The following is a 26,404-nucleotide window of genomic DNA, read 5'->3' on the forward strand; positions in this document are numbered from 1 at the left end:
TTTGGGTTTTGCATTACTTGAAACATGGATAATTGTTCCTCTCGCTGAAGACTACTGCGTTCATGAATAACGGAAACCTCCTTACCTGTCTGTCTGATAAGTTCCATGCATCCTTTTGGAGTACATGGAATAAAGCAGTCTCCAAGGTCTCCTCTAGACAGTTTCCCAGCATTGATGCTACTTAAGCTGTATTTTGAAAGAACAAAGAGGCCAAGTAAGTTCAGTCTCATAATTACCAGTTAAAAGGGGAGGGAGGAAAAAGGGGGGAAAAAAAAGCCTAATTCAGGAGTAGCTGTGATGTTCTCTAGTGGTGATGTCATCTTACCCATCTACATCCTTCTCAGGTGCAACAGCATTGGTTATTTTTTCAGTATTGATAGGTTTATCAGAGTCAAGGGGCAACTGCACTATGAAGCCATGAACAGCAGGGTCTCCATTCAAAGAAGCAATGCACTTGAGGACCTACAAGGAAAGACCAAAAACCTAATGGCTGATAAACCGAAGCAAAATTAATAGAAGGTAAAAAACAACACAACACAACCCTACCTGGATTAAAAGAAACAGAGCACACTTTGGTTTGTTCCACACAAAAAGTATGAATGACCCACATTTTTTATTCTGAGAAATACATCTGCTAAAGTTTCTATATTTTATGTAGCTGTGCTTCAGCTTTCTTTAAAAGAAAAAAAAATAAGATAAAAAAAAAGCAAACAAAAAACCCAAATAACTCATCGGGTTCCTGTTCCTCTTTCATGAGTCGCATCTGCAGACAAGCAGCCTTTCCCTCCTATTTTACTAAAAAAGGTAACTTCACCCCTTTAGCTTGAAATCGAAATTATGTGATTTTTCTTTATCAACTACACTACTTACCTCAGCTTCTGTTGCTGTGTTTGGTAGTTTTATGTGGTTGGCACTGATCCCAATCTGCAAATGAGAACACCCAGCAATTATCCGATTTCCAAAATGACATCAGAGATTGATCTGGCTGTTCTTTCAGTCAAGCTCACCCTCATCTCCATTTTGTCATACTTCCCAGGTCTATCTCCTATTTCTGTTGCTACAGTCCTCGTATTTGGAAATGCCATTAGTGCAGAAGATGAAAGATTAGTGCTTTGCCTACTTATATTGGCCCATCTTTCAACTGTTCCATTCACCTTTTGGCATGAACAACTGCATCTTGGCTTGACAGCATATTGCTCTAAGATGCCAGCATAGATGCCAGCTGTCACCTAGGAAAACAGGGACTCATTAAATTCCCAGCCCTGATGTAGCATGCAATGGACCTCTTGATGACAGATGTAAGGCAACTGCAGCTATGCATCAACAAGAAACTGAGAGAAGGTCAGCACATGGCCACAGGTCAGTGAAGACAGAACATCAGCACTTCAGACACGTGTCATTTAGGCAACCTTTTGTGTAATCAGCTCCAACCCACAGGATTACAACAGAAAACCCCACTCTGCATCAGATTACACATCTGTATTATTCCTTTATAACAAGGAATTCAGGTTACCATTGGTTTCTCCAATACACACAAAGCTTAAACAAAGCTATTTGATTCACATCTGTAATTTCATGTTCTGATTAGACCTATTTTAGGGAGGTAAAAAAACCCCCAAAATTACCAGTTTGGGCATTACCTCAGCAGCAGCCTTCAGCTTCATGTTAATGTAGAGGTTCGAGTCATCCCGATTTCCAACCTAAAGTTGAAAAGACAGTTGAGACACCCTGCAGAGTAGAGACCCAGCCACAGGCTGAGAATGGCCTAACACCCAGCTTCCTCAAAGCTACATCAAGGAGAAAAAGGTGTTCTTGAATAACCATACCACACTGATACAGACTAAAGGCATCTGGAGCTAACAGGAAAGCGCTCTTTTAAGTAAGAGGCAGCTAAAGGGAGGCTGTCTGATCTCCTGCATAAATACCATTAACATCTGTTAGAAAACCCTCAAAAACACAGTGAAGCAGAAAAGCAGAAAATATTGCTTGCCATCTCATCTGAGAAAGTTAATTAACAGGATCGGTAGGTGCTGAGAGCATCCAATTATCTGAGGCTTTTCAAAAGTTGGTCCCCTTTGGTGCTCAGGAGTCTTAATTTTATACACATTTGCCTTTGTGGAGTAGATTCTTCCACTGCTGTTTCATAGCTTGAGAATTTTCTCATCAAACAAGGAAAATCAACAAAGTAAAAACAGCACAATGCACAAAGCAGCAAGTAGAACAAATGTCTGTAGTTTTGGCAGAATTGGGTGATTACAGTGCAATTATGTGCATTATCCATTATGTTTGGCTAAAGGTAATTCTCCTGGTAACTGTTAGAAAACAAAGGGTAAACAGGAAAGAAATATTAAGAAAACTCCCAAAACGCAGCTCTCTGACACTAGGGAGATATCTTTGTTTCTCACATGGATCACAAGCTGCAAGGATGACTGTATTAGCCAGTCAACCAGCACACACTTATTCCGTGGGCTTATACAAAGAGACTGCCTCCCTTGTAGAGTCTACTGAGTTTAGGATCATATAGGCAGAAGAGACATGTCAGCAAAAAGACAACATACAGTGTGTAAAAGAAGATATACTTGACTATAGAACAAAAGTAAAAGATAACTGACTCATTCTTCCAGCTCAGAAGACACCAGATACCTCCCTAGAATGGAGCTGGTGAGGTGCTGTATATCAGAAACCTCTGATTGTCCCAACATAACTGAAAAACATACAGTTGATATTATCTGTATTTGAACTTCTCCAGCCTGAGGAGGTTTGACAGCTTACAAAGTGCTGGAGAGCAAACAGCTTGTAAAGGATTTATGACAGAGACAACCCTGGTTTAAAGAGAAGACAGATCAACCAAGAAAAGACTGCAGTAACATTACTGTCCCTCAATGAAATTTAAATCAAGGAACTTCCCCCTTTCCCACTAAACACCTGAAGACGAGTCTCCTGTAGAACTGATCTTAAAGCTAAGGAAAAATAACAACAACATAAAAAACACAGGTTTGTTCCTGGCATTGAAGAGAAGCATGTTCTTCATGTACTAAAGCAGTCTCAGCGATTGAAACCAGAGATTGCTCTTCAGGAGCCCTAAATAGTAAATAAAGACGGAAGCCCCTTCTCTGGACAGCCATTTTCTGCCTCCTTGCAGCCACGCAGTTCCATCCACAACAAGCAACAAGGATTTTCTGTAGTTGCCATTAAAGAAAACAATACCTGCAAAATCGCGAGTCCTGGTGTGAAACCTGGAAACTTCTCCTTCATCTCAGCAACTTGCTGCTTTAACCTCTCTCTCACTTGTCTGAGTGCAAAAACAAAACAAAACCATAGAAGTTAGCCACAGGTTGAAGTCTCATACAGTGGTAGGACAAGTGGTTGAAAAGCTGACAGACGGGTAGGCCAACAAACACATACTCAAACCTTGAGTACACGAGTCCAAGCAACCTCCAAATCAAACTGATGCCCATAAATCACTAAGATGCTTCGTTAGTTTCATTCAGGCTTTTTCTTTTCTCCCCCAAATTTTCAAGTCCACTGTGTACTTCTTCATTCTCCTCTTCACACAGCAGTCTCTTAGTTATACAGGGGGATAATACACAATAAGACATGGAAATTCCTGGGATTTCCAGCTCCCTGTTAAACTGCAAATCCCCTTTCCACATATGTTACACCACGTCTACCAGTCTTCCACAAATACCAGTCAACACTGTTGCATGTCTTGGCAAAGGATAAGTTTACAATGTTAAAACTCTGTTTAAGAGCTGAGTAGGTTGTCCCCAAACTTACACCTCTGCTATAGTAGGCCAGAACTGTTTGTTTCTCCTTCCTGTCTGCTTGGCTTAACCCAGAGCTGGATAAGGCACAATCCTAATCTCACCTTCCTGCTTCCCAACAAATGGATACAGAAAATTACTCCAGTAATTACACCAGAGAGAGAAATGAAACAGCACAGAAAACTAAACCCTGGAAGGCAGCTCAGGTTAACTCCACAGCAAAAGGCAAGCTCAAGGATACAGTTATTAAAACACAACTTTAAGGCGAGTACATGAGAAGATTTCAGTGATTGCATCAATCTAGATTAAATGTCAGTTCGTACCTAGTTTAGAGGTAACAGTTACTCATCACCTATAAATGAGCTGCAAACAGCTCAAAAGCTGCTGTCACTGCCTCAAGTGCTGGGTCCCAGGTGTGTGCTCCTTCAGCAGTGCAGGCATGGTAGTGGGGAAGAAGTCCTGGTGCTAATCCAAATGCACTCTCCAGAATCTGAGATTCTGTCAAAAAGGGCCTAACTGCAGCCATGGCTCTGTCTCCTTACTGGAGGCAGCTTGGATTCAGCAGGAACAGAACAGTAGAGTCTACCTTGGGTACCTCTACCCTTAAATCAGTGCCCCAAAAGGTTTTATCCTTCCTAAGTGGAACCAGATCTCTCAACTGGAGGAGCAGCTGTTGGTGCCAGTTTGTTAAATAATGCAAAAAGCAAAAGTACTGCGATAGATTAAGTACCCAGAAGGCTGCAATTCCTGCCATATAGCCCCAAAACTCCAGGATGACTGATAGCATGTGAAACCAACTCTATCTTGCAACTATATAAGCTCCAGATCAGGAATGCCAGAGGCAAGAAGAAAGAGAAATGGAAACAGATGCAGCTCAACAGCACTGTTCCCAGGGGATGGCCGCAGCTGGCCCAGCCAGAAGCAGCTCCAGGGCTGTTCTGAGCCCCATCTCAGGGGAATCACACAGCATCCTGCTATGTCCTAAATCAAGCTTCTTTCCTACCGCATTGCAAACCATGTGGCCAGAGCTCTACACTCTACTGTATCCAAGATGCAGGTTCAAGGTATTTATAAGCCTTTGCATAGGGCCAGTCTGTTCCAAGCCTCTCAACAAGCTTCGGTAAAAGGCTGCTTTCAATCTTAGCTCAGAAATAGTGCTTTTTAGGCATGATTGAGCTAGTGTCTCCATTTGACACTGACTTGGCTCTGACACTTTTCTGAGCTCACAGCCTCATCCTAGAAATTCTTCATGCTGAAGCAACAAAAATGCATCCTCAGCTCTGCTGTACATCCCCTGGGGAAGGCAGCACCACTACAGCTGCATCCTCCCATCAGAGGATTTATTCCTCTCCATCCTCTGCAAAGCAGGGCTATGGCATGCTTTTACATCAAGCAGCCACAACTGCTCACACGTTACACTGCTGCCATTTTCTGCAATTAGGCACTAGCTCATTTCCCCTTCAGCTATACAAGAAAGGTAACATGCACGAACACACAAGCGGTGCTGCCAGTGCTGAATTGCCTTAGGAGCCTTGAAATTACTTGCTAGACAGCCACCTAGCGTTAATTACTGCTGCTTGCTAGTTACCAGGAAAGCCACGGTTGCAAAGTTCAGAGAGAAAATTAAGTGAAAAGCAACTAAAAGCAGTCTCTGTAGTTTTGCAGATACATGACAGAATAATTCAGATCTTCACGGAGATAAGAAAAAAAAATCATATTGACAAATTTATTAGTAGTACCAACATTTATTCGAGTTTTCAAACATTAGTTGGCAATTGGACAGGGCTGCTTCTCCAAGAGCCTTCCCTCCTCAGACACCTCCTGTACTTCTGGCTCTTCCACAAACAAACTCCCACTGCAAACACAAGTCCAGGGTCCACACGGGTTAAGGACAGCACATGGTTTTAAGCATACAATGAAAAAGCCAGTTCCAAAGATTAAATCAGTTGTTAGCCTTTCTTTCACTAGACTGCAGAAGTGAGCAGAATTTAAATTCATGCAGTGAATTTCCCAGAATAGCTGAGGACAAACCACCCTCCTCCAGTTCTGCTTGAAACACAGAGAGAGAGAAGCACAGCTCTCATGCCAGGATCTCCCCAGGCAGATTCCACCACACCTGCTGGATTCTTTACATGTCATGGCTTGGGTAGCTGTGATGTAAGTGGCACCAAATTTAGGATAAAAAAATAATCAGGTTGTATTTCCATCCCTTCTGTGGACTGTACTTGATGCTGCTGAACATATGACCTAGCCTAGCTTTGTTTGGGAGAAGATGCTGTTTAGACAACAGAGCTGCAATCAATCCACAAGTCTCCTGCTCTCACCTCACACTCAAGTTCATTGTAATACATCCAATATCTCTCACAGACTGAATAGAAGAGCTTGTTTCTACTGAAAGAAGATGCCTTACTCAAAGTATCACTAACTTAGGCAGCAAAATCCTACACAAATCACAATGCCTGCTGCTCTATATGTTCTCCCTTCCACGCATGATAAAATCACATCTACTATCCTCACATATATTGACTGATTTCCTTTGTGTCTCTTCTGAACCTTCAAAGACTTTCTAGATATTAACTAGCTTTATCTCCTGAGTAAGTTATCCTTGATCTCAGAGACAAGGAAGCACCACCTTTCTAAGTATCTTCTCTCTTCAACTGACTCACAAAAGTAAGAATGTCGCTATTTACCTTTTTGCTTTTTATTTTAATAAATGACATGACTCTGAGTTAGCCATTTCCTTCACCTTTCTTTGGAAGGGGTGGCTGGTAGCAGGAGAAGAAAGTTGATAGGACTTAGGAGTTCTTCATTTCAAACACATACATAAACTCAGAATTAACTAGCTGGAACACTGACTCATTGATTCTCCTTGTTTGTTAATATTTGACTGACTTACAAGCAAAATTTTAACAATTAATGCCTAAAATAATAGAAAATAATAGAAAAACCCTACCCTTGTAACTAAAAGGACTTTGCAGGTGATGTACTGAGAAACACACCCTTACTATGGCAGAAAAATTCAGTTGAGTATTCCTAGAAAGAGCACATGCCTATCACTTGCTTCTTTCTTTCTCTGATAGACTCTTGGCCTGACAGTGGTTCTGCATGTTGAGAATCCTCTGGCTCAGCACTTCTCCATAGGGCCAGGAAAAAGAGACATATCTGCACGTGGACAGTCCATTTCCTCACAAACACTCCACTAGAGAAAAAATATGTGATACCTGGAGGCCATGATACAGTTTTGCTACGTTGAGCATAAATACAGGAGATGTAAAGGAAATGAAAAACATCTGTACAGATGCAATTATTTTCCCCCAATTTGTGCTGTTTTCAGGTCAAGGTTCAATGTCTGCTCAAAGACAGGCTTCAACCAAGAACCTCAGAGCTGTGCTGGAAACTAAGTAATCCTTTCTCCCGCATGCACCTATTACAATCTTGCTTTCTTTCAGGTGTTGGAACACCATTCATTTCTTGTAACAACCGCTAATGTAATACTGAAAGCAAACAGAAATAAAAGAGTCACCACTATAACTATAAATTAAAAAGATGAGCCCCAACAACTTCTCAGAGATTATTTTAGATCATTTGTCCAAATCCTGGACAAATACTGGAGCACGTTACCCACTGGAACAGGTTGCCCAAGGAGGCTGTGGATGCCCCATCCCTGCAGGCATCCAAGGCAAGGCTGGATGTGGCTCTGAGCAGCCTTGTCCAGTGACTGGAAACCCTTCCCACAGCAGGGGGGTTATCACACCCTTAGCTAAATTCTGCATTTTCCTTGTGTAAGACCAGCAGTGTACTCACATATAGTGCATGGACATGTACGCATAGCAACGTACTGCAGAGCAGCAATAGGGAAAATAAGCAAAACTACATGGCACGAGGCTCAGGTGAGTGAAAGCTGAAAGCAGAAGGAAGTCTGACAAATCTTCCCAACAGTTTTGACAAGTATAATGGGTTCCCTAGATCTACCTGTGCCCGTGAACCACATGTTAACACTCATCCTCATTTTATCTGATCCACAGATTAAATTAATTAGCTTTAAAAAGAAGCAACCAATACTCTGAAAGCAGTGACCACCCCTAAGCTGCCAGCTCAGGCCCAAAAAGCATCCTGAGAGCACAGAGAAGAGGCAGTGGTTGCAACTTATCGCATCGGGCTGGGCACTTAGCACAGAGATGCCGAACAACTACGAGCCATGGGCTGACGCTGGACGGGGCCAACAAGAAGCAGACCCCCACGCTGAGCCCTGGGGAGGTCTTATGAAAGGAAAACCTCCCTCCCTCTCGGCAGACCCTGCGAGAAGAGGGTACGTACGCGGAGACGACTTTGCCGCTGAGAACCTCTGCGGGGGCCATGGCGAGGGTGGGAGGGCAGCAGCCAAACGCAGCAGGGATCCGAATCGCTCTGCAGGACACGCCGACCCCCACGTGGGCCCTAAACTTTCATTTGCAACCACAGCGCAAGCGCTGCTCCACCCCGGCGGGCTGCTGTGCTGTGCGTGTCCCTCCCCTGCGTTGTTCACCGCCCTAAGGATGGGGGGAGCAGGGAGTTTCTTAGCGAGATGGGAGCCCCCGAGTTGTTCGGTGCTGGCTTTAGTGCTGCACGGTCCCTGGATGTGCACAGAGGGGGTCTGTGCATAGGGATGGAGAAGCCGCCTTTGCGCTGTGCTTTGTGCTCACGCAAATTGCTGGTCACTTATTAAATAAGTCAGCATACGTATAACTTACAGTATGTTATGGTCTAGGGTTGCAGATGGCTACTATGGGACCCTTCAGACTTTGCTAAGAGTAAATGGTTTTTCATTCAGCCGTTTTATCCCTCAGAAGGATGTCCTCTAAGCAGTGGTGCCGAGGGAGGTGTTTCCTTGTGAGGCTGCTCTGATCTGTGCAGTTCTCCATTTTATATAACCAGTGCTCTGTGTTAACCCACATGTGAACTGTGAAAATCAGCTTTCTGTGCTTTTCTCATGGAGATGGGACGGATTGTTGGATACCATACACTGAGGCTGCATTGCTTGTGATGCCCCCAAGGAGCTGCACAGCTCATTGGTTTGTCTGTAGGATGTGATTCAAGAAAACAGTGATTGGGGACAGGGAACTGACAGAACAGGGCTCTGGGCAACCTGATCTAGTAAAGGTGTATGTTTGGTGGCCCTGCCAGGCAGGGGGGTTGGAACTACATGATCCTTGAGGTCCCTTCCAACCCGGGTCATTCTGTGATTCTGTGAACACAGTTGGTGATGGGATGGAGCAGTACTGTGTTCCCATCCTACTCTAAGGCTTTATTCCTGTTGCTATGTGGTGTCAGTGCAGCAAAGAAACTGGATGATCGCTGCAGGTTCACAAAGTGTGGAGGACAGGGGTTTGATGTTAATACAGAAACAGTCCCAGTGAGAGTTTAGGACTAAAAAAGCCTGTTTGAAGTGCATTTTGGAAATGAAAGTTGCTGGTCTAAAGGGTTTGCTGAGAAAGCATTCAATCCTGCTACAACACTGCATTATGCTTCTCAGTGCTGTAATCGGGTCAAGAATGGATTTGGGGACCTGTCTGATTTTGAGAGGAGTGGAGTACAGCTGTTGCAGTTTCCATCTAGCTCACAATGCAGTGAGGATGGAAATATACAGGCCTTCTGTTTTGGAAGCTGAGAACCTCCAGGGTTGCTTCTCTGTTATTCTGGGAGGGTGATATATACTATATACCATATATTGTTCAAAGCTTGTCTGAGGATAAGTCTTTCCCGTGTGTTTCCTTTTGTAGCATGTAGGGTGATGACTGTTGTGCTTTTTTCTCTGCTTTCTTTTTTTTATTGAGGGGAAAGCTGGTTATTTCAAGTGGTCAAACCAGCTGAAGTTGAAACCATTTCAATTGTAGGAATAAAGGTCAGAAATTTCTCTTTAAAACTGACTTGGAAGAAAGGGAAAACTGCATTCGGGGTTTTTTATGCTAAATTTAAAAAGCTAGAAATAACCTTTTTTTCCCTCCTTTCTATAGTTATTCCTTGTATTTCCTGGGATGTTCCAATAGACAGTTGCAGTGTTACATGATCCAAACTGAGATTATACAATTAACCGAGGGAGGGGATTTTTCTCAGCTGCTTAAAATTCTGTGCCCTGTTTGTTTCTCCTGTTGCTTTTATCTGAGGCCTGAATGAACTCTCGGGGAAGGAAAAAAAAGTGTTCTGGAATAAGTGCTAAAGACTCTTTGAGTTGAGGGTAGTACAGGCAAAAACAACTGCTGCTAACAAAGGTTTGATGCTGAAGATGGTAACATATAAATACCAGTGGGAAAAGAAAGCCCATTTATTTAAACATATTCCAATGGCCTTGTTTGCAGAGTGAGCAAAAAAAAGCTGGTGCCATCAGAAACTGTAGATGCCAACAGTTTGCACATGTCTTTTCTTTTCTCTACTTTTCTTAATGGCCCTGCTCCTGAATAAAAGATGTCTCACAATGACACATAAAATGACCCGGATTGTAAAAGTAATACCAAACTAACAACTTCTTTTATCATCTCTTTTTGTTTGAACCAGATTCTCTTTTCACGAGAAGGAAGAGACTCATGAATTTTAACTATTTATGACAGTAAATCAGACTGGCTGATCTCCTTTTATCATAGCAGAAAAATCTTCTTTATTTCTAACTTGTTCCATGCAGCAGTCAAGTACTGGAGCTGAAATTGTCACTCAGATGCTGTGTGTCATACATTTATGTAAGAACTTGTTCTTTAACTTTTAATTGTCATTTTGAAGTTGAAATACTGGGAGTGAGATGGAAAGGGAACAGAATAAGGGTTATATGATGAGAAATGGCTCAACAGACCTTTTTGGTTCTTGTTAGAGCCATATCCAGCCCTGAAATGGAGGAAAACACTTAAGAGCTGCTGTTCTAAAGGAAATCTTGGAGAAACACAGTGACAAAGGTGTACCAATAGGTACAGCTGAAAGCAGTAATCAGTGTTTTATGCTTTCAATGCAATTATTTTGACCATGCTTATGCAAAACAATAAGGAATAAAAAATCTAATGCTGTGATAAGGACAACTCTGAGAATGATAAGCACAGTCTTGTATCAAAAAAGGCTTATTTTGTGTTGACTGTTAGGATAAAGGTAAAAACAGTTACTTGAAGCCTCAGAGAGGTAGATCTCTGCTCTTGAATGCAGCTCCACAGCAGCTGTTCTACCCCACTCATCTCCCTGCCAGGTGTTCCTAAGTTTGATTTGGTAACTGCCACATTTTGCCTGTTTACTCTTGCATCCACCCCCTCTTACATAACATGTCAAAAGTCACTGAGGTTGCTCTTTTAAAAAAGCCACGAAAGCTGCAAAATGTGTGCCAGAAAGACTTGCAATGTTACTGATGAGCTAAGAGCAGCGCCTCTGCTTGCACAGGGCCCCAGAGGTTGGAATCTGTTATGGGCAACTGACCCCACATCATCAAATTGAGGAGTAATGTTAGTCATTGCTTCACCCACTGGTTAGGACAGGATATCACCTTCAGTATAGGGAGAATAGATTAATTTCATGCATTTTACTTTCTTTAGCAAAGAGGGATTGGACAAATAAGTGATGTTTCTGTAGAATGTAACTTCTTTCCTGTGACGGAGAACACAATTTAGTAATGGGGGAGTGGTAGCATTAACTTCTTTCCTGTGACGGAGAACACAATTTAGTAATGGGGGAGTGGTAGCATTAAGATTTATGCTATTGGTCAACTGTACCTTTGATCAGATGACAGAACTGTTTGACGTGAGGCTTGTGATTGACCTCAGTGTACGTGAGCCCTCATAGCTAAGCTGTGTTATTGTAATGCTAGAAGGTATGATCTAATATTTGTTTCCATCATGAGGTGTTTCTGTAGTGTAGTTAGCCCCTTAAAGTTGAGTGCATCTGTCACAGGCTCCTTTCTGTTGGCTTATTCTCTTGTTGCTCCTTTAGCTAATTCTCTTTAGATACATCGCTTTACCTTCAAACAGAAATCTAACAACACTTCCACTTGATCTCTTAGGAATCCTGCAGAACAAAAATGTCCCATTAGCAGCTTGATGAATTTTGTGTCATACATGATTCTACTGAGAACAGTGCTGGAGTGCTTGATAATGTGGGCCCTGGGTTGTCCTGACTGATGTAAAGAGACAATTCGGAGCAAAGAAAGCATTTCCTTAGTAGTCCTCTCGCATAATAACCATTCCTAATACTTCTACAGCATGTTGTGGCTCTCCATGCAATAAACAGCATCCTAATTCTCTGTCCCAGCCTGACTGTGAGTAATGCATTATCACATTTTCCAGGCAGGTAGATGAGAAAGAAAGAATAATCGATTGTCTAAAGCAAAATATAAGCACAAGCACTAGATTGTCATTTCTAATTCTACCTTATTGTCTTTGGCTAATGATTTATAGTTAATGGCTTGTGGCAAAATTGGATCTTCCCTCCTTTTTGTCAGCTCCTAAATTTCACTAGGTGTCTCTGCACTGTTTTCTATGTAAATTATTGCTATACTGGTTCTGCCTTTCTGAGTGTGGCTGCCACAATGATATTTGGAGCAGGAGGCAGGGGGTGAGAGGTAATTTTCAGAACTGCAAGTGGGGGACATCTGGAAGGCAGTCTTTCCATTGAAGTTTAATACACACAGCATCTCAGATAATTCCTTCAGCCCAAGCAAGGGCATCCCTGGTAGAGCCAGGCAGCATTAGCTAGTTTTGTATCATCTCTGCATGAACCGTCACAGGGTGCTCTCTCAACCTAGCAACTTCTGTTTTTGTAGTGTCCTATGGAGACAGGATGGGACTGAACAGATCCTGAAACATTTATAGCAGAGCAAGTCCCAGGGTTTCATGAAACCAGATTTCCCATAGATCATACTTTCAATAAATAGGATATTCAAAGGTAAACATGAATAAATGAAGAATTCTTTGGGCTTGAGTAATACACTCATTCTGTGTCTCCAAACAATCACTTTGAAAGATTGAACTGTATTTGAAAAACCCTCTTCTGGAATTGTCTCAACATAAGCCTATAATATATACGTGTGAGCATGTAACTCCCAGTTTATTTACCTTGTACTGCAAACCTTTGTATACAAAATCTTTGGCTTCTCATGGGAGTGATCCCATTTTTGCCCTTTGAGTTGTGTGATTTGTATTTTGAAAGTATTGCTCAGTTTATAAATGAGGCAGAGGTTTGAGAGACATATCACTTATGTTTGCCCTGAAGCTATGGAGTCTGTCCGTTCTTGCATGCTCAAGTCTATTGTTCTGTACTCTCTCTGAGCTTTCCAATTTACAAACCAGCTTGAAATCTCATTAGAAAGCCTGTGCTATGAAAGGAGCCATCCTTTCCTGCTATATGTAAGAGCCTGAAATAATGCAGCAGGAGAGTCCAATGCTGTGGCCTGTGTCAGCTGTAACAGGCAAACACCCTTTAGTCCCCTTCAGCCACTATCCTGAAGTGAACCATTTTGACATCTCTAGCCTGTGCACCCTATTGCAGCTGCTGAGGTTGCACATGGTGTAGTTGTGCTTTGGAGCCCTGCTGCTTTTCAGAGCTAACCGTGAGCCTGTGGTTAGACTCTGGGCCATTTCTATATTATAGCACTGACACTAGTATAGGCATTGACCTTGTGGACCTATGTGGTGAAATGTCAGCATGGGGCAAGTTAAGCAGTTTGGCCTGAGCAGCTGCCTCAGTAATACAGTTGGGGAGTGAGTCTTACTGCCCTTTTCCTTTGAGGATTCAGTGGCATTCTTGGGGCTTTGTGAAAAGCTCTGATGATGAGAACAAAGTGTTTTTCCCTTTGTGAACAATTTTTGATTTCCAGTTCCTCGTACTTCCTATGATTTTTACAAGTTACAGGGTGATGGAGCCTTTATGATACAAGCAGCCTATGTGATTTCAGAGGAATGCTGAGGAGCTGCTTTCCTGTCTGTCCTGGGATCTGTGGGGGGGGGGGTACACTGACATTTTAAATAGGAGCATTTTCACACAGAACTGCCTGGCCATTTGAATTTTCTTTGAGACATCTGATTTCGAGACAGCACACACGGTGTCCTTCACTCAGGAAGGTGCCCTTCACTCAGGTACAGAGAGCATGAGTGCTCATGACAGAGAAGCGTTACAGCTTCACGTGGAGGATGGTTTCTAAAGCCTGATGAGTTGTCTTAAACTGTGCTCACTAACGGGGAAATAGAGCTGACACACAGACAAATAAATAACTGAATTTCTTTTTCAAAAAGGCTATGATAGTTCTGTAGCATTCATATAGTTCACATTCAAGTGTCAGCTATTCCAAAGAGAAGAGGCATTCAGATATTACTAGCTTGGCAGAGAGGGGGAACAATTGTTTGCGTAGGGTCACTGCCTCACTTTATGCTTTTAATTTGGGTGCTGGCTGCTGCTGTTACCTGGTGCTGATGATCCAAAGCCTCAACTCTGTACACCACACGTAGATGACAATGACAGCATGAATGCATGCAGCCTCCCTCCAGGAACTGGGAGAATATTGAATGTGAAGGATGCGGTCTATGGTAACTCAGCAAGTGGCAATTCTTAGTATACTTTCAGGTGACAGTGACACTGTGCCTTCCTAAGCAGATCTAAAACTAAACTCTTGGTGATATATAAAAATGAACCTGTCCCCAAATACGTTCCTTAGCATTTTTTCTTTCTTTAAATGAGAGGACATTTCATGTTCGAAATTGCAGGCAATACACAGGTCTGTGCCTTAATTCCCAGTTCCTGGTATCTTGCACTAATTACAGTGGATGTTGCACACTCATTCAGAGAAAAGGTATCTTGTATGACTGTCCATTACCATCTCATGGCAGCAAAATTTTCTGCAGAGTGATGTGATGTTTTCGTGTTTAAGCAATGGAATGTAGTAAATATGTATATGTAATTGCTAAGTGGTGACGTCCTCATCTGTGGATCAGTGTTCCCAATGGGAAGAGACACTGTTAGACCTGTGAGATTTAGACATTAGTATGGGAGCCCCTTCTTCCTATCCATGTACTGAATGGCTTGCACTTCTATCTAGTTTATTTCAGTCCTCTACAGCTTGGGCTTGGGTAGTTGTGTAAAATTTGCATCATAAATATATTTAATGTTTCTTTCTGGTCATTTTCAGACTGAAAGAACAAAAAGGCTGGGATCAAATTGCCACTGCTGATGTACGAGCTTTGTTGCACCTTTGGAACCAGAGAAATTGTGATGGGGAAAGAAAGAAGAAAATTCTTACAAGGTAAAAAACATTTGGGATAAACACTTTCTGCAGTGACACTTTGAGATGGAAGCAAGAACAAGAAAGTATTTGTGCTCAACTTATGGCTTTCATTATGCAAGTTCTTGCAAAAGGCGACACTAACTAGCAGTAGAACTAGAGGGAATGGTCTCAAGTTGTGCCAGGGGAGATTCAGGTTGGACATTAGGAAATACTTCTCTGAGAGAGTGGTCAGGCTGGAACAGGCTGCCCAGGGAGGTGGTGGAGTCACCATCCCTGGAAGTGTTCAATAAATGTTTAGATGTTGTACTGAGGGACATGGTTTAGTGGGAAATATTGGTGATAGATGGACAATTGGACTGGGTGATCTTAGATGTCTTTTCCAACCTTGGTGATTCTATGATTTTATAATGAGGAGGAGATTCTCTTCTGATGACTCAGTGATGAGTTAACTCTGGGTTAATGGAAAATATAAAAATAAGTTGCTTTAGTCACTGCTACCTTTGGCTTTGAGCTTTCTTTAATTTTAAAGTTAAGCTGTATCAAAGAATATTTTTCAAGTTTCATGGGTGCAGATCTAGTTACAAACCACATGTCCCTTCATTAATCAGTCAGGATACTCCAGGGCAGCAGGAAAAGCATATTTATATGAACTTGTATCAAACTAATATCCTGTTTCTATAGTGCTTCTTTCAGCTACGCTGCTAAGGTCTGAAGTGGAATACCTTCATGTGTGAAGAAATTAGAAAATAAGGGTATAGATCAGGTGTCTGTGCCTACTTGATACTTCCAAAGAAACACAGGGTGAGCTCTAGAGTGCTTAATGCTATGTATGGATGGCTGTCGTATGTTAGGAATTCAGTTACACTGTAGTTCCTTCAGAAAAAATCTATTTCCTGAAGCTTCAGATGACAACATCTGAAACATTTATGTCATAATCTCTTTGTAGCAGTGGTTCCTGACCTTATTTTAGCAGGCTTTGCTAATACATTCTTCTGAGCCCTGGACTCTGGGTCAAGTTGTACTCTATGCTGTTGTGACAGTAGTTGAGACTGGAAGGGACTTCTTGAGAATCAGAGTAGTAGAATCATTTAGGTTGGAAAATACATGGATTGTACAACAAGGAGAGTGTACACCAACCCACTTGATTACTTGTTAGTCTAGAATATACTGAAGACTTTGTATACATGCTAAGTAGCCAGTGAGAGCTAGCGTTTATAATGGAAGAAATACTTTCCTGAACATGGAGGCAAAAAAGCCCTTTCATTATAGGGCCGAAATCACAAAATTAGTATATCTCAAATGCTTATCTGTAGCAGGATTAAGAACCCAGCAAACAGAAGGTTGCATGATACAAAGGGTACCCATACTGAAACCCAGATTGCCATTCAGACTGGATCTGGACAAGATAATGTTTTTTCTTCTGGTGTCACAGTGCAATGGCACCCCACATAAAGTCCTGGTGCAGAGCTGATCCTGCTGTGGTATTGCAATGGCATGCACTGTGAAATCCCAGCCCACCAAAGTCAAAAGGAATATTGCCATTTACTTTAGGACTACGTCAATGACTTCTGTTATCACAGGTGATGCAATACACAAGGCACAGCGAAACAAACATCACAAAGTAGGTGCTTGACCCTGTGACATAAAAGCAAACAAACAGTGACAGAAGAAGCCAGCCAAGGCAAATAAAGAACTATAGAAAAATAAATTACTAAGGGCTTTTTGTATTTTTTTGCCTTCCAAAGTGTTCTGGGTACAAAGAGGATGTCTGTTCTTCTTGATTAGCTTTGAAGAAGCATTTAAAACTTTTCTTAAGTAGTGAGAGTATTTTGACTCCAGCAGAAGTCCAAAGGAAATGCTTCTCACACTGCAAAGGTAGAGATCAGTGCTTCTGTCCCTAGTGGTGTAGAAATATGAATTATACAAAGAACTGTTAAAATATTATTCTGAGGTATAGATTGGGTTATCAGTCTGCTATGTCCACAGGCATGCTGTTCCTTATGAGCTGAAATATGAAATACTTACCCATGGAAAGGTAAGGAGCCAGCCAAAATCAATCACTTCTGACCTGTTTTTAGGCTTAATGAATACATCCCACTCTGTAGACTAGTTACAGTAGACCCTCCATCCAGTAATGGTGAAGGTGAGAGTAAGATGAAAATCTGCACAGAACAGAAGGGATGTTTTAAGCTGCATGTAATGCATGGCACGAGATCACTCTCTCAGTGTTTTTCTACAAAATCCTCACCCTCTGTGATCTCTCATTGACAAACAGCTGCAAAAGCACACACTGAACCTGCTCACGTAGTAGCAGAGTTCCCAGTGAAGCACGTGCTCCCCTGAACTTCAGGTACAGAGCTAGCTAAGCCAGGCAGCAATTTGCCTGAGGCCTTCACAGAAGCACTAACCTTTTCATGCTCCGTGTTCCAGATGGAAGGAGTCGATTACTTATAGAAAAGGAAAGCAATGTGAATTCTCCTGTATCATGCTCCTCCCTGACTTTTCAGGATTTTATTGGTGGTGTCATACCCTGCAAGTGGCAATTTAGAAAAATAAAGGCTGTCTTGGAAAAATCTAGATATCTCATGGGTTTATTGGACAGTCCTCTGTACTGGCCAAAGAAAAGGGGAAACATTAGATGTGAATCAGTGGGCCTGTGAATTAAGCACAGACCCATTCCTCAAGTTTGTTTTAGTATTCATTATTTTCTTTAAGCAGCTGCGTATTCTGCTATTTGTACTAGTATCAAAAACATCCCTGGGATAAATTCAGTAAAATCCTAAGTATTATAAGGCGAAGCAGCTTCCTGCAACTGGACTAAGTTGAGAAGACTCAGAAGAGTGATTTTCTGGCTATGTGACATGCCTTTGCTTTTGGAGCAGGGCACATGCATTTCCATCTGTGTATCTTAGTAAAGCATTTTCTCTACAGCATGTAGTAAATATACTCCTCTGTATGCATCCGAAAGACAGAACACAGGCTGATTGCAGTGTAGTGTTACCACGAAAGCTGTTGCTTTCAGATTTGACGCTAAGGGGAGCTCTCGTATCAAAGAAGATAATGCCATACATCTTTTACAGCTGCTGCTCAGGAGATGATGTAAAGCAGGCATTAACATCAGGCTCTCCTTGTGGCCTTATTTTGCAAAAGCTAAGTGTATTTGTCTCGTTTAGTAAGAAAGGAAAAAGAAAAAGGCCTCGTTCAGGCAGGCAGCTAAAGTTCACACGGCTAGTGAAATAATTGAACATAAGTGTGTGCTACTGAGCTCCTGCTTGTCCACCACAGACAAAGGCTTTCTTTTTGTCTTTCTAATCTTTAGGTTTCAGCCTACAAATTAGTTTGGTCCCTTTGACCCATTGCTTTGTACAAAGTCTAAGAAGCAGAGTGCATGCTTCATCTGAAGGCAGGAGCCTCTATTATAAAAGAGAATCTTATGTATTCCCTGTTATTAGTAACAAAAGAATCAAGATGCTAACATTTTGTTCATTCTCTTCTGTTTTCTTATAAGACAGGATAAAGAAAAAAGGAAAGTTAAGACTAGCTTAGATATTTTTTGGTTATATAGCTGTTGCCAGCGTGCAGCAAATTCTTCCTGCTCCCTAAAGGAAGGTGAGGCAGGAGCTAAGGGTGGCCACAGTCTAGACAGTGCATCACTGAGAGGTGACCATGTCCCATCCCATCAGATTATAGTGAGCAGAGCTGGATCCTGCTAAACATCCATCCACAGTCCCAGACCATGCAAGTGATGAACCAGAGCACAAACAGGGAGCCCAGTTAGGAGTAAATGGAGACAGGGCCATAGATTACATGAGTCCAAAATGTATTTAGGGGACAGGCAGAGAATTGACTGGGGTCTGCTATTCTACAATTTACATCCACGGGGTCATGCAGGAAACCGGTGGCATAGCTCCAAGATACATCCAAGAGGCAGAGCTGGAGATAGGACTGGTGATAGATTTGCACACAACATAACCATTGCTCAAGATGGTTCTGGTCAGGGCCTAGTGCTCTGGCAGCCTCCCTGCCCAACAGGTGTATCCTCACACCTCACAGATTGGGGCTCAGAAGTGAATTAGTACAAAGTGATTTGGTTTTCATAGGGCTGTTTCAGTGGCCACAGATCCAGGACAAGGTGAGGGAACTGCAGAAGGGACATGGCATGGATGACTTGGAGTTTGGTCAGGTTTGAGAGAGAGACATGGCACGGGCTACTTGGAAATAGGAAATGGATGCTAAAGGTTACCCCTGTCGAGACCACCCAGGGCTGAGGGAACAGATGCAGGCTGTTCTTGAGGTGCTCTGCAAACCACACAGGCTTAGGGAACATTTACTCAGGTTTGTTGGGAGCTCAGAGCCCAGGGCCAAACCTGAACCTTGGGGTTTGGAGCCCCACATTTGCTATAGAAAAGCCACCAATAAGGTATGCAATCTTGCATCTGAGCAAGATATTAACTGTTATACTTTTTGGTGTGATAGATCATGGCAGAGAACCTTGAAGTGAAGTTGATTGTGTCCTCTCCTGCAGATTTAGTTTTGAAACTGAGAGCTTTTGTAAACTGAGAGACTTTTTGGCTTTTCGGGCCAAAAACACAGTGATCAACTTTACCTGAGAAAGCAGCCAGGAAATAACTGGGAGTGACTGATTGGATTTTGAATTTGTGTGATAGAATAGATTGAAACTTAGAAATAATTACAGTAGTGTTAGCAGATTCCTACTACATCGGTTATAAAACAGCTATGATAAGAATTGGCACTTTGTTACCTGGAAACTGTACCAAGCATGACAAACAAACGCACAGATTGGAACTTGTTAGCATTCACTCTGGTGATTGCACCAACAGAATAGCAAATAATTGATGGTAGTGAAAACATCTACTGCAGGTCATATGAAAGGGAAAAAAAAAGGGGGGGATGCTCATGCCCATACCTAATCATGAAACCATGGACACTTTAAATGAAACTGTGATTAGTTTTTAAGTACCTACTTCTGACACCTGTTTCCATGAGAACAGGAGCAGCGGATAGAAGTGATGTAACCAGAGATCTTGTTCACTGTACAGGCACAGAAACTGCAGATATGGCACATAAAAGCATTAGGACCAGTCAGTGGGGTGTTGTTAGGAGGAGAGGAAGGCTTACTGATGTTTCAAAGACGCTTAGTAAACTTCCAACAGAACTCTTTAAAACAAACATCGCTGCTACTTTTTAACAAAGACAACAACAAAGATTTTTAAGTGCAGTTTTTCATTTAAAGGTGAAATGGTCAGCAAGGAATCAGTTCTGTTTTGGAAACCTGAACCTCTCAAGCAGCTAACACCATGAGGATTGAAAGAGAAACAGGAGTGTAGCAACAATAATGTATTACTCTACTGCAGAACTGCCTGATAAGCATTCATTTGCTTTATATTACATCTTTTTCTTAGTGATATTCAATTGCATATAATTTTAATGAGATAACAAAACATCTTTTTCTGTGTTGCTGAATCACGTTTATTGTGAGCAATTCAAAAAGAACAATCTTAGTTTTATAGTCTAAATATTTTCTTGGACCAGAAGCGTTTTGGAACAAAAATTCAGGCATATTTTCTAATTAATTGGGCAATACTGAAATTTATCTTTTCATGAAATACGATGCCATATTTATATGATGCCATAGTTTTCTCTTTATCAGTATGAATGATGAAGGAAAAGAAGGAGCAGAAGTCAGTAGTGTTCTCCCAAGGAACTTAACTGTTATACATGATGGAGTATTATACGTTAAGGTAGGTTGTCTTTCAGATGTCTTTAGAAGTATGGCCATTTGTGCAGCCTATCAAATACTAGCTTCTCTCCTCTCTCCTCTCTCCTCTCTCCTCTCTCCTCTCTCTCTTTCTTTTATTCCCAAGGGAAAAACCCTCAATAAAACAATGAACTCAGCCTGGAGGCTGCAGGTAACTTGTGTGCTTGTTACTTTTGCAGAGAGAGATTGGAAAGATTGTAATTGATGCAATTTCTCGCAATAACAAAATGTTCCTGCCCTTTTGTTGATCACAGAGCAAATGTACTTTTAGTATATCAAGTAAAATCAAATTTCGCTCTTTTTTCCCTCCTGCTACTTCTCAAGGATGGTGTTATATTCTACATAGCTTAATAAAATTTTGAACTAAGTAGATGAGAACAGAATGTTGTAGTTGAAGACCCTTGCAGTCACCAAACAGCTACCTCAATTTTCCAATTTCAGCATTTTCCATATTAAAAACATGGATATATGTGTCTGAGAGCAAGGAAGCTATCAGCATGGTACTGAAGAGCATAACATCTTAATGCAGGGAGATTTTTTAGTGTGAGAATATAGGAAATGGTTCACAGACTATTATTTATGTTAACTGCCAGGCAGATCCTGTGGCAAACACAAAAAGCCCCATCAAGAAGTTCTGCTGCAGGAATTAAGTTGTTACTCTTCTTGTAGGTATATGGTGGCTCTACTTAAGCAAGCTTTGTATGATATAAATCCAGGGACAAAAAATTTATTCCAAACATTAATTCTTTAGATTGACATAGAACTTGGCAATGATTATGCAGAGAACTAAACAACCGATGAAGTTATATTTACTGTGTGGTCTAAGAATTTGCTGTTTATATTTGGAAATTTGGGGAGTACTGGATTTCAGTAGTACTGTAATATGAAGGTGCACTAAACAGTTTTGTCAACAGATTCTTTCAGACCACTTTATTTTAGTCACTGTAGAAGTTATTTTAAATGACACTGAATTTCATAGCTGCCACCTATAATTGGGATGTAATGTTGCTGCAGATGTGGTTCCAAATTGACCATAAAATGGTAGAGCTCAACATCCACAGAGGAGGGAACAAGGTAAAGAACAGGATCACAGCTCCACTCTTTGGAGGAGGAGATTTTGGCCTGTTGTGAGGATCTGTTTGGCAGGCTCTTGTGGGATAAGATCTTGGCTACAAGAATGGCTCAGGAGAGCTGGCTGAGTTTCAAAGATTATCTAAAATGGTCCATGCACTTGTGCAGGAAATCAAGCAAAGGTGGCAGGAGGCCAGAATGTATGAACAAGGATCTCCTGAGGAAAAACAAAAACAGAAAGGGAGCATAAAGAGGTTCAGCCTCAATGAAGTGATTCTATCTCTTGCAGGTGCTTCTCCTTTTCTATCATTTTGTTTCTGTGGTGTGGCTTCTCCAAAACCAGCTGGTTAACCAAAGAAGCACCTTAACAGGGAACAAGCTCAGAGTTAGGAACAGACCATAAAAAGATCACTGCTGGTAGTACTCTCACATTCAGTCCTTGAAAGCTCATGTCAAGTAGCTGAAATAAATTGCTGCTTCTGTAACTACCATAGAATCACAGTCAAATATCAGTATTTATACACTTGGTAGGGAGAAGTAAGTGAAAGATTCAGAACTGAAAAAGTGTCTGAAGTAGAATTGTATGTCTTTTCCACAAGCGTCAGTTCTACATCTGTTATGGTTATTAGCAGTTTGACTATAACTGTATAACACACGATGCTTTAAATGAAAGGGAACCATGATAGCCTGCCTGGATCTAGCACACCCATTATGTATTTCAGGCTGGAGTTAGGAGAGAGTTAATCCATCATTCAGCATACGTTAAGGAAGTGCACAGAGCAGCTAAAGGATGTGCAGGGTAATGGGACTTGAAATAATGTAATTCCTGGAGTTACAAGATGTGGATCATTCAGATTTTTCCTGTGCTTACTGCCTTGAGCACCACCAGCAGTAGTTATAATGGGTAAAACTTACATTTTTTCATGATAGATGGTGTCACAGTATCACTAGGCAGATTTCAGCACTGTGTCACAGTAGATGACGGAAGTTTGGAAAATCTCTTTTAGCAGGAGATTAGAGGAGTTTGAGATTCTTCCTATTTTTTAATAGGAAGGTTTTATTCTGTGCTGGAGGTTACACCTTGAGGTATGACTGGAGGCACTGGAGATATTCTCCTTATGGTACAGAATTCCTTACCTGATCACAACCTCTCTTGCCACATTCCCCACTTTTGGAATCATGTATCATCAGTAATAATAAAGGTATCCTCTGACCAAGAGGACAGTTGAAAGGACAGTATGACTGGGTAGTAGTCAGTAGAATTAAGCTAAGTCATAGGAGACAGCACAGGTGGTGTACAAGGATGCTCTCTCACGTACCTCATAATTTTTGATATTGATTGCTATCACATGTATTTAAGAAGGATGATGCTATCGAAATATCAGTGGATTGCCTCTCATTAGTAGTAATGGCTGTGGAAGCAGTATTTGAACCATGTAACCAACCGTTTTCTTTGAGGAGATACAATTTTAACCCCTGATGCTACATTGAAGCTGTGTCTTAACAGTCATTTTCAATTATTTCAATGAAAAAAATAACTATTATGGACTGTCATGTAGTCTTGTGTCTAATACATAGGACTTTTTATTGTCCTTGTTAAAATTTAGCTGGAAAGATATTCTCACTCACAGTCACAAGTAGGCTATGTTGCAGCTTGTTAAAAAGAGAAGTCACTACTCCTTGAAAAGTTTTCCTAACTTAAACCAGCTTTTCTTCCTCTCAGAAGCCAAGAAATCTCCAAGAGATACATGCATTTGTAACCTTCTTGATATTTGCTTATCCCTAGATTCCACTTGCAGCCAGTCTTGTTCTGAAGAGCGCTTATTAATATTTTATTCTGGATTTCTCTATGGAGAGGGAGAAAGAAGAGTGGAAACAGCCTAGAGAAGAAGCTGAGAAGACAGAGGCAGGTTATCCTCCTATGTGATGTTAATGGCAAGTGGCAAGGATTTCAGTTAAGAAAGGTAAGAGTATTCAACTCCCTCTTTATTTGCAGAGAGGGGAATCATCACAGTGACTTCCATGGCTACACTTTTCATTCCTACATTCCTCTGTGCTACCAGAGGAAATAACCTTTTGTCCCCTCTTCCTTGGGGGACACTTGTTTTTATTGTCATCTCTGATCAAATCCATGAGCACTGATTTAACAGGAGATGATGAAGGAGCTTTTGTGCCCTTCTCAGCAACTTCAGCATGCATAGAGCACGTTTCTGGGTCATGGGATGCAATTGGCTTTTAGATGAATTAGTAGTGGTAAAGACATTGTGTGCAACCTACCTGCTGTGTGGTTATGAAGTCTAGTGGCTTAGCTAATAATGAGGTATGTGGGGAGTTCAGGTAAAGTAACAGATGGATTTAAAATCTCATGCTCCAGCTTTGTACTGATGCAGAATAAACACATCCACAGCAGTATGGAAATGTAAAAGATGTCCATAATCATCTCTCAACAATTATTAACAACTCCAACCTGAGTCTGGTTCTTAAAGTGTATCAGTGGGCTCAGCTGTGGGCTGCCACAGCAGGTCTTATTGTCCATGTAACAGATCACCAAACATGCCGACTCTGAGACTGAAATCTAAGTGGATGTGATTAGAGTCAACAACTCCTCTCAGAAAAAAAGACAGTAGTATCTCCTTTATCAATCTGAAGCAGTATTTCTCTCCCCACTGCTGCCTGAGAAGGTAAACTCTAGCCAAAATAGTGATAGAGTAGTGCTGGCAGAGCATTCATGGTGGTTTTTGTTTGTTTATATATTTGTTTGTTTTGAGCTGAAATAATTGGTTATAGGGAGACAGAATGCTCTCCTTGAAGCATTACGTACTTTGGCTCCTCACTGTAACTAACATGTTCTTGTGCAGCAATTTCCAGCTGGTGAATTGTCCCTAGAGGAAACATCCTCCCCAGCTGCTCCAGGTCAGCAGAATCAATGGTATCTCAGAAGGAAAATAATTCCTTTGTTGACTTGCCATTCACTTGGTATATCCACAAGTACACTAAAGGTTTGTGTAAATAACGAAAGGTGTTTGCTGTTGAATGAGACTAGAATTCTCTTATTGCGCTATATATATTTCAATATTGCTTTCATTCCCTGACTTGAGCCGTAAGTAGGACAGCAAACTGTAGCACTGTCATCAGGTACCTATCTTTTTTAACTACATTGTTCACAATACTTTGGAAGAACATTGGCTGGAGAAGACGGGCGTTGTGCTCTTGAAAAAGCATTGACTATGCTGGACAGGAAGTTTAAAATTAGTAGGTGAGATAAAGTGAATAAAGTGAATTTACGTCAAGAAATATGGTAAAGGGAAGATGTTGCAGCAGCTGACTTCATCAAACAACCAGTGACACCAAGTAAAGGTAGGGAATTCTTCTTATTTACCTCTTCTGACAACTATCATTTGGCTAGTGTCACTGTGAAGACCTATGTTATTTAGCAGAGAAGGAAAACAAGATGTTCTCTTTACACTGTTGTAAGAAAAATAGCATTAATTTATGATACCTCAAACTGCTACTGTGCTAAGGGACAGTACTTGCTGTTCTCAAGTTCAACAGCAGGTCACTTTCTCTTGTTGCTGAGCTTTAGCACCCAGGTATTTCCTGACTACTAAGTTATGGGAATATTGGATGATGCTGGAGGGACCTGAAGCCATAATTCTGCCATAAAGAGCACAAAGTACAGATGCTCTCCTTGCCTCAGGCACAAGCAGAATGTTCTTTTTTTCACCTTGTGAAACAAGAAGTCAAAAGGTAATGAAATATAAAAGGATTTTTTATCCCTTTTGGAGGTGTACAAATTGTAAGGAAAGGGAGTGTCTTCCTATGAGAATAGTGCTGAATTTAGCTGCCATGAAAACATTTAGCAAAAAAGACAACAGTTGTGGCCTTTCTCTTAGAAAATAAAAGTAATGTACACTGTGTAATAAGCAGGAAAAATGATTGCAGTTTTTTTCTGAGTGAACTCGGTATTACTTTACTGTGACCATTTTCTTAGCCCAAGAAATAATGCCTTGATGTGATTTTGTACTGTTGAGAGATGTGAGGCTATACTGACGATGCAGAATACTGAAATAACGATAATGTTTTCCTAGAGACATCCAAAATATTTCCCAAGGTCTAATTCTACAAACTTCTGCAAAAGAGGGGGGGAAAAAAAAGCATGGAACTGAAAGTCCATTTCCTCCAAGGACAAGACTGAAACTAGCAGAGCCTGCTTTGGTTGGCTGCACTCCTGAGCAACAGCTGCTTGAATGACTGATATAACGCCAGCCAAAAATGACACAGTAATTCTATGCAATGAAAGACCCAGAAATGTGCAAGCATAGGATCATAGAATGGTTTGGCATAGATCTCTCTAATTCAAATTGCCATTTCCTTTAGGATTTATAGGGAGTCTTCAAATGTAGAATGTTGTATCTTCCATTTTAGCACTGGGTACAGTGCTTTTCAGTTAATTCTGCAATATAAATTTCATGCAACAGGAGGATTTTAAGTGCTTCAGCAAAATATGGACGTGTGTATTTTTCAATTAAAGTCTGTTTCTGGTATCTATTTTATGTTAGCATCTGGGCAAAT

General features: G+C 41.3%; 2 protein-coding genes across 2 annotated transcripts in view; one reads left to right on the forward strand and one right to left on the reverse strand.

Moving 5' to 3' along the window:
* Positions 1 to 8,234, reverse strand: part of MTHFD1 (methylenetetrahydrofolate dehydrogenase, cyclohydrolase and formyltetrahydrofolate synthetase 1) — a 33,248-nt gene extending 25,014 nt beyond the window's left edge. Inside the window, exons 1-6 of the mRNA XM_015865471.2 lie at positions 8,082 to 8,234; positions 3,208 to 3,292; positions 1,641 to 1,700; positions 871 to 924; positions 326 to 462; positions 86 to 186 (exon numbers count right to left, since the gene is read on the reverse strand). Of these exons, the coding sequence (XP_015720957.1) occupies positions 86 to 186; positions 326 to 462; positions 871 to 924; positions 1,641 to 1,700; positions 3,208 to 3,292; positions 8,082 to 8,122 (478 nt within the window). The 5' untranslated portion in view covers positions 8,123 to 8,234. The remainder of the gene's footprint in view (positions 1 to 85; positions 187 to 325; positions 463 to 870; positions 925 to 1,640; positions 1,701 to 3,207; positions 3,293 to 8,081) is intronic.
* ESR2 (estrogen receptor 2) overlaps positions 7,811 to 26,404 on the forward strand; it is a 75,765-nt gene continuing 57,171 nt past the window's right edge. The window contains exons 1-3 of the mRNA XM_032444792.1: positions 7,811 to 8,073; positions 14,887 to 15,000; positions 23,619 to 23,796. The gene's annotated coding sequence lies outside the window, so the exon portion shown is untranslated. The remainder of the gene's footprint in view (positions 8,074 to 14,886; positions 15,001 to 23,618; positions 23,797 to 26,404) is intronic.

Source organism: Coturnix japonica, chromosome 5, assembly GCF_001577835.2.
Source record: "Coturnix japonica isolate 7356 chromosome 5, Coturnix japonica 2.1, whole genome shotgun sequence".
Classification (NCBI taxonomy): domain Eukaryota; kingdom Metazoa; phylum Chordata; class Aves; order Galliformes; family Phasianidae; genus Coturnix; species Coturnix japonica.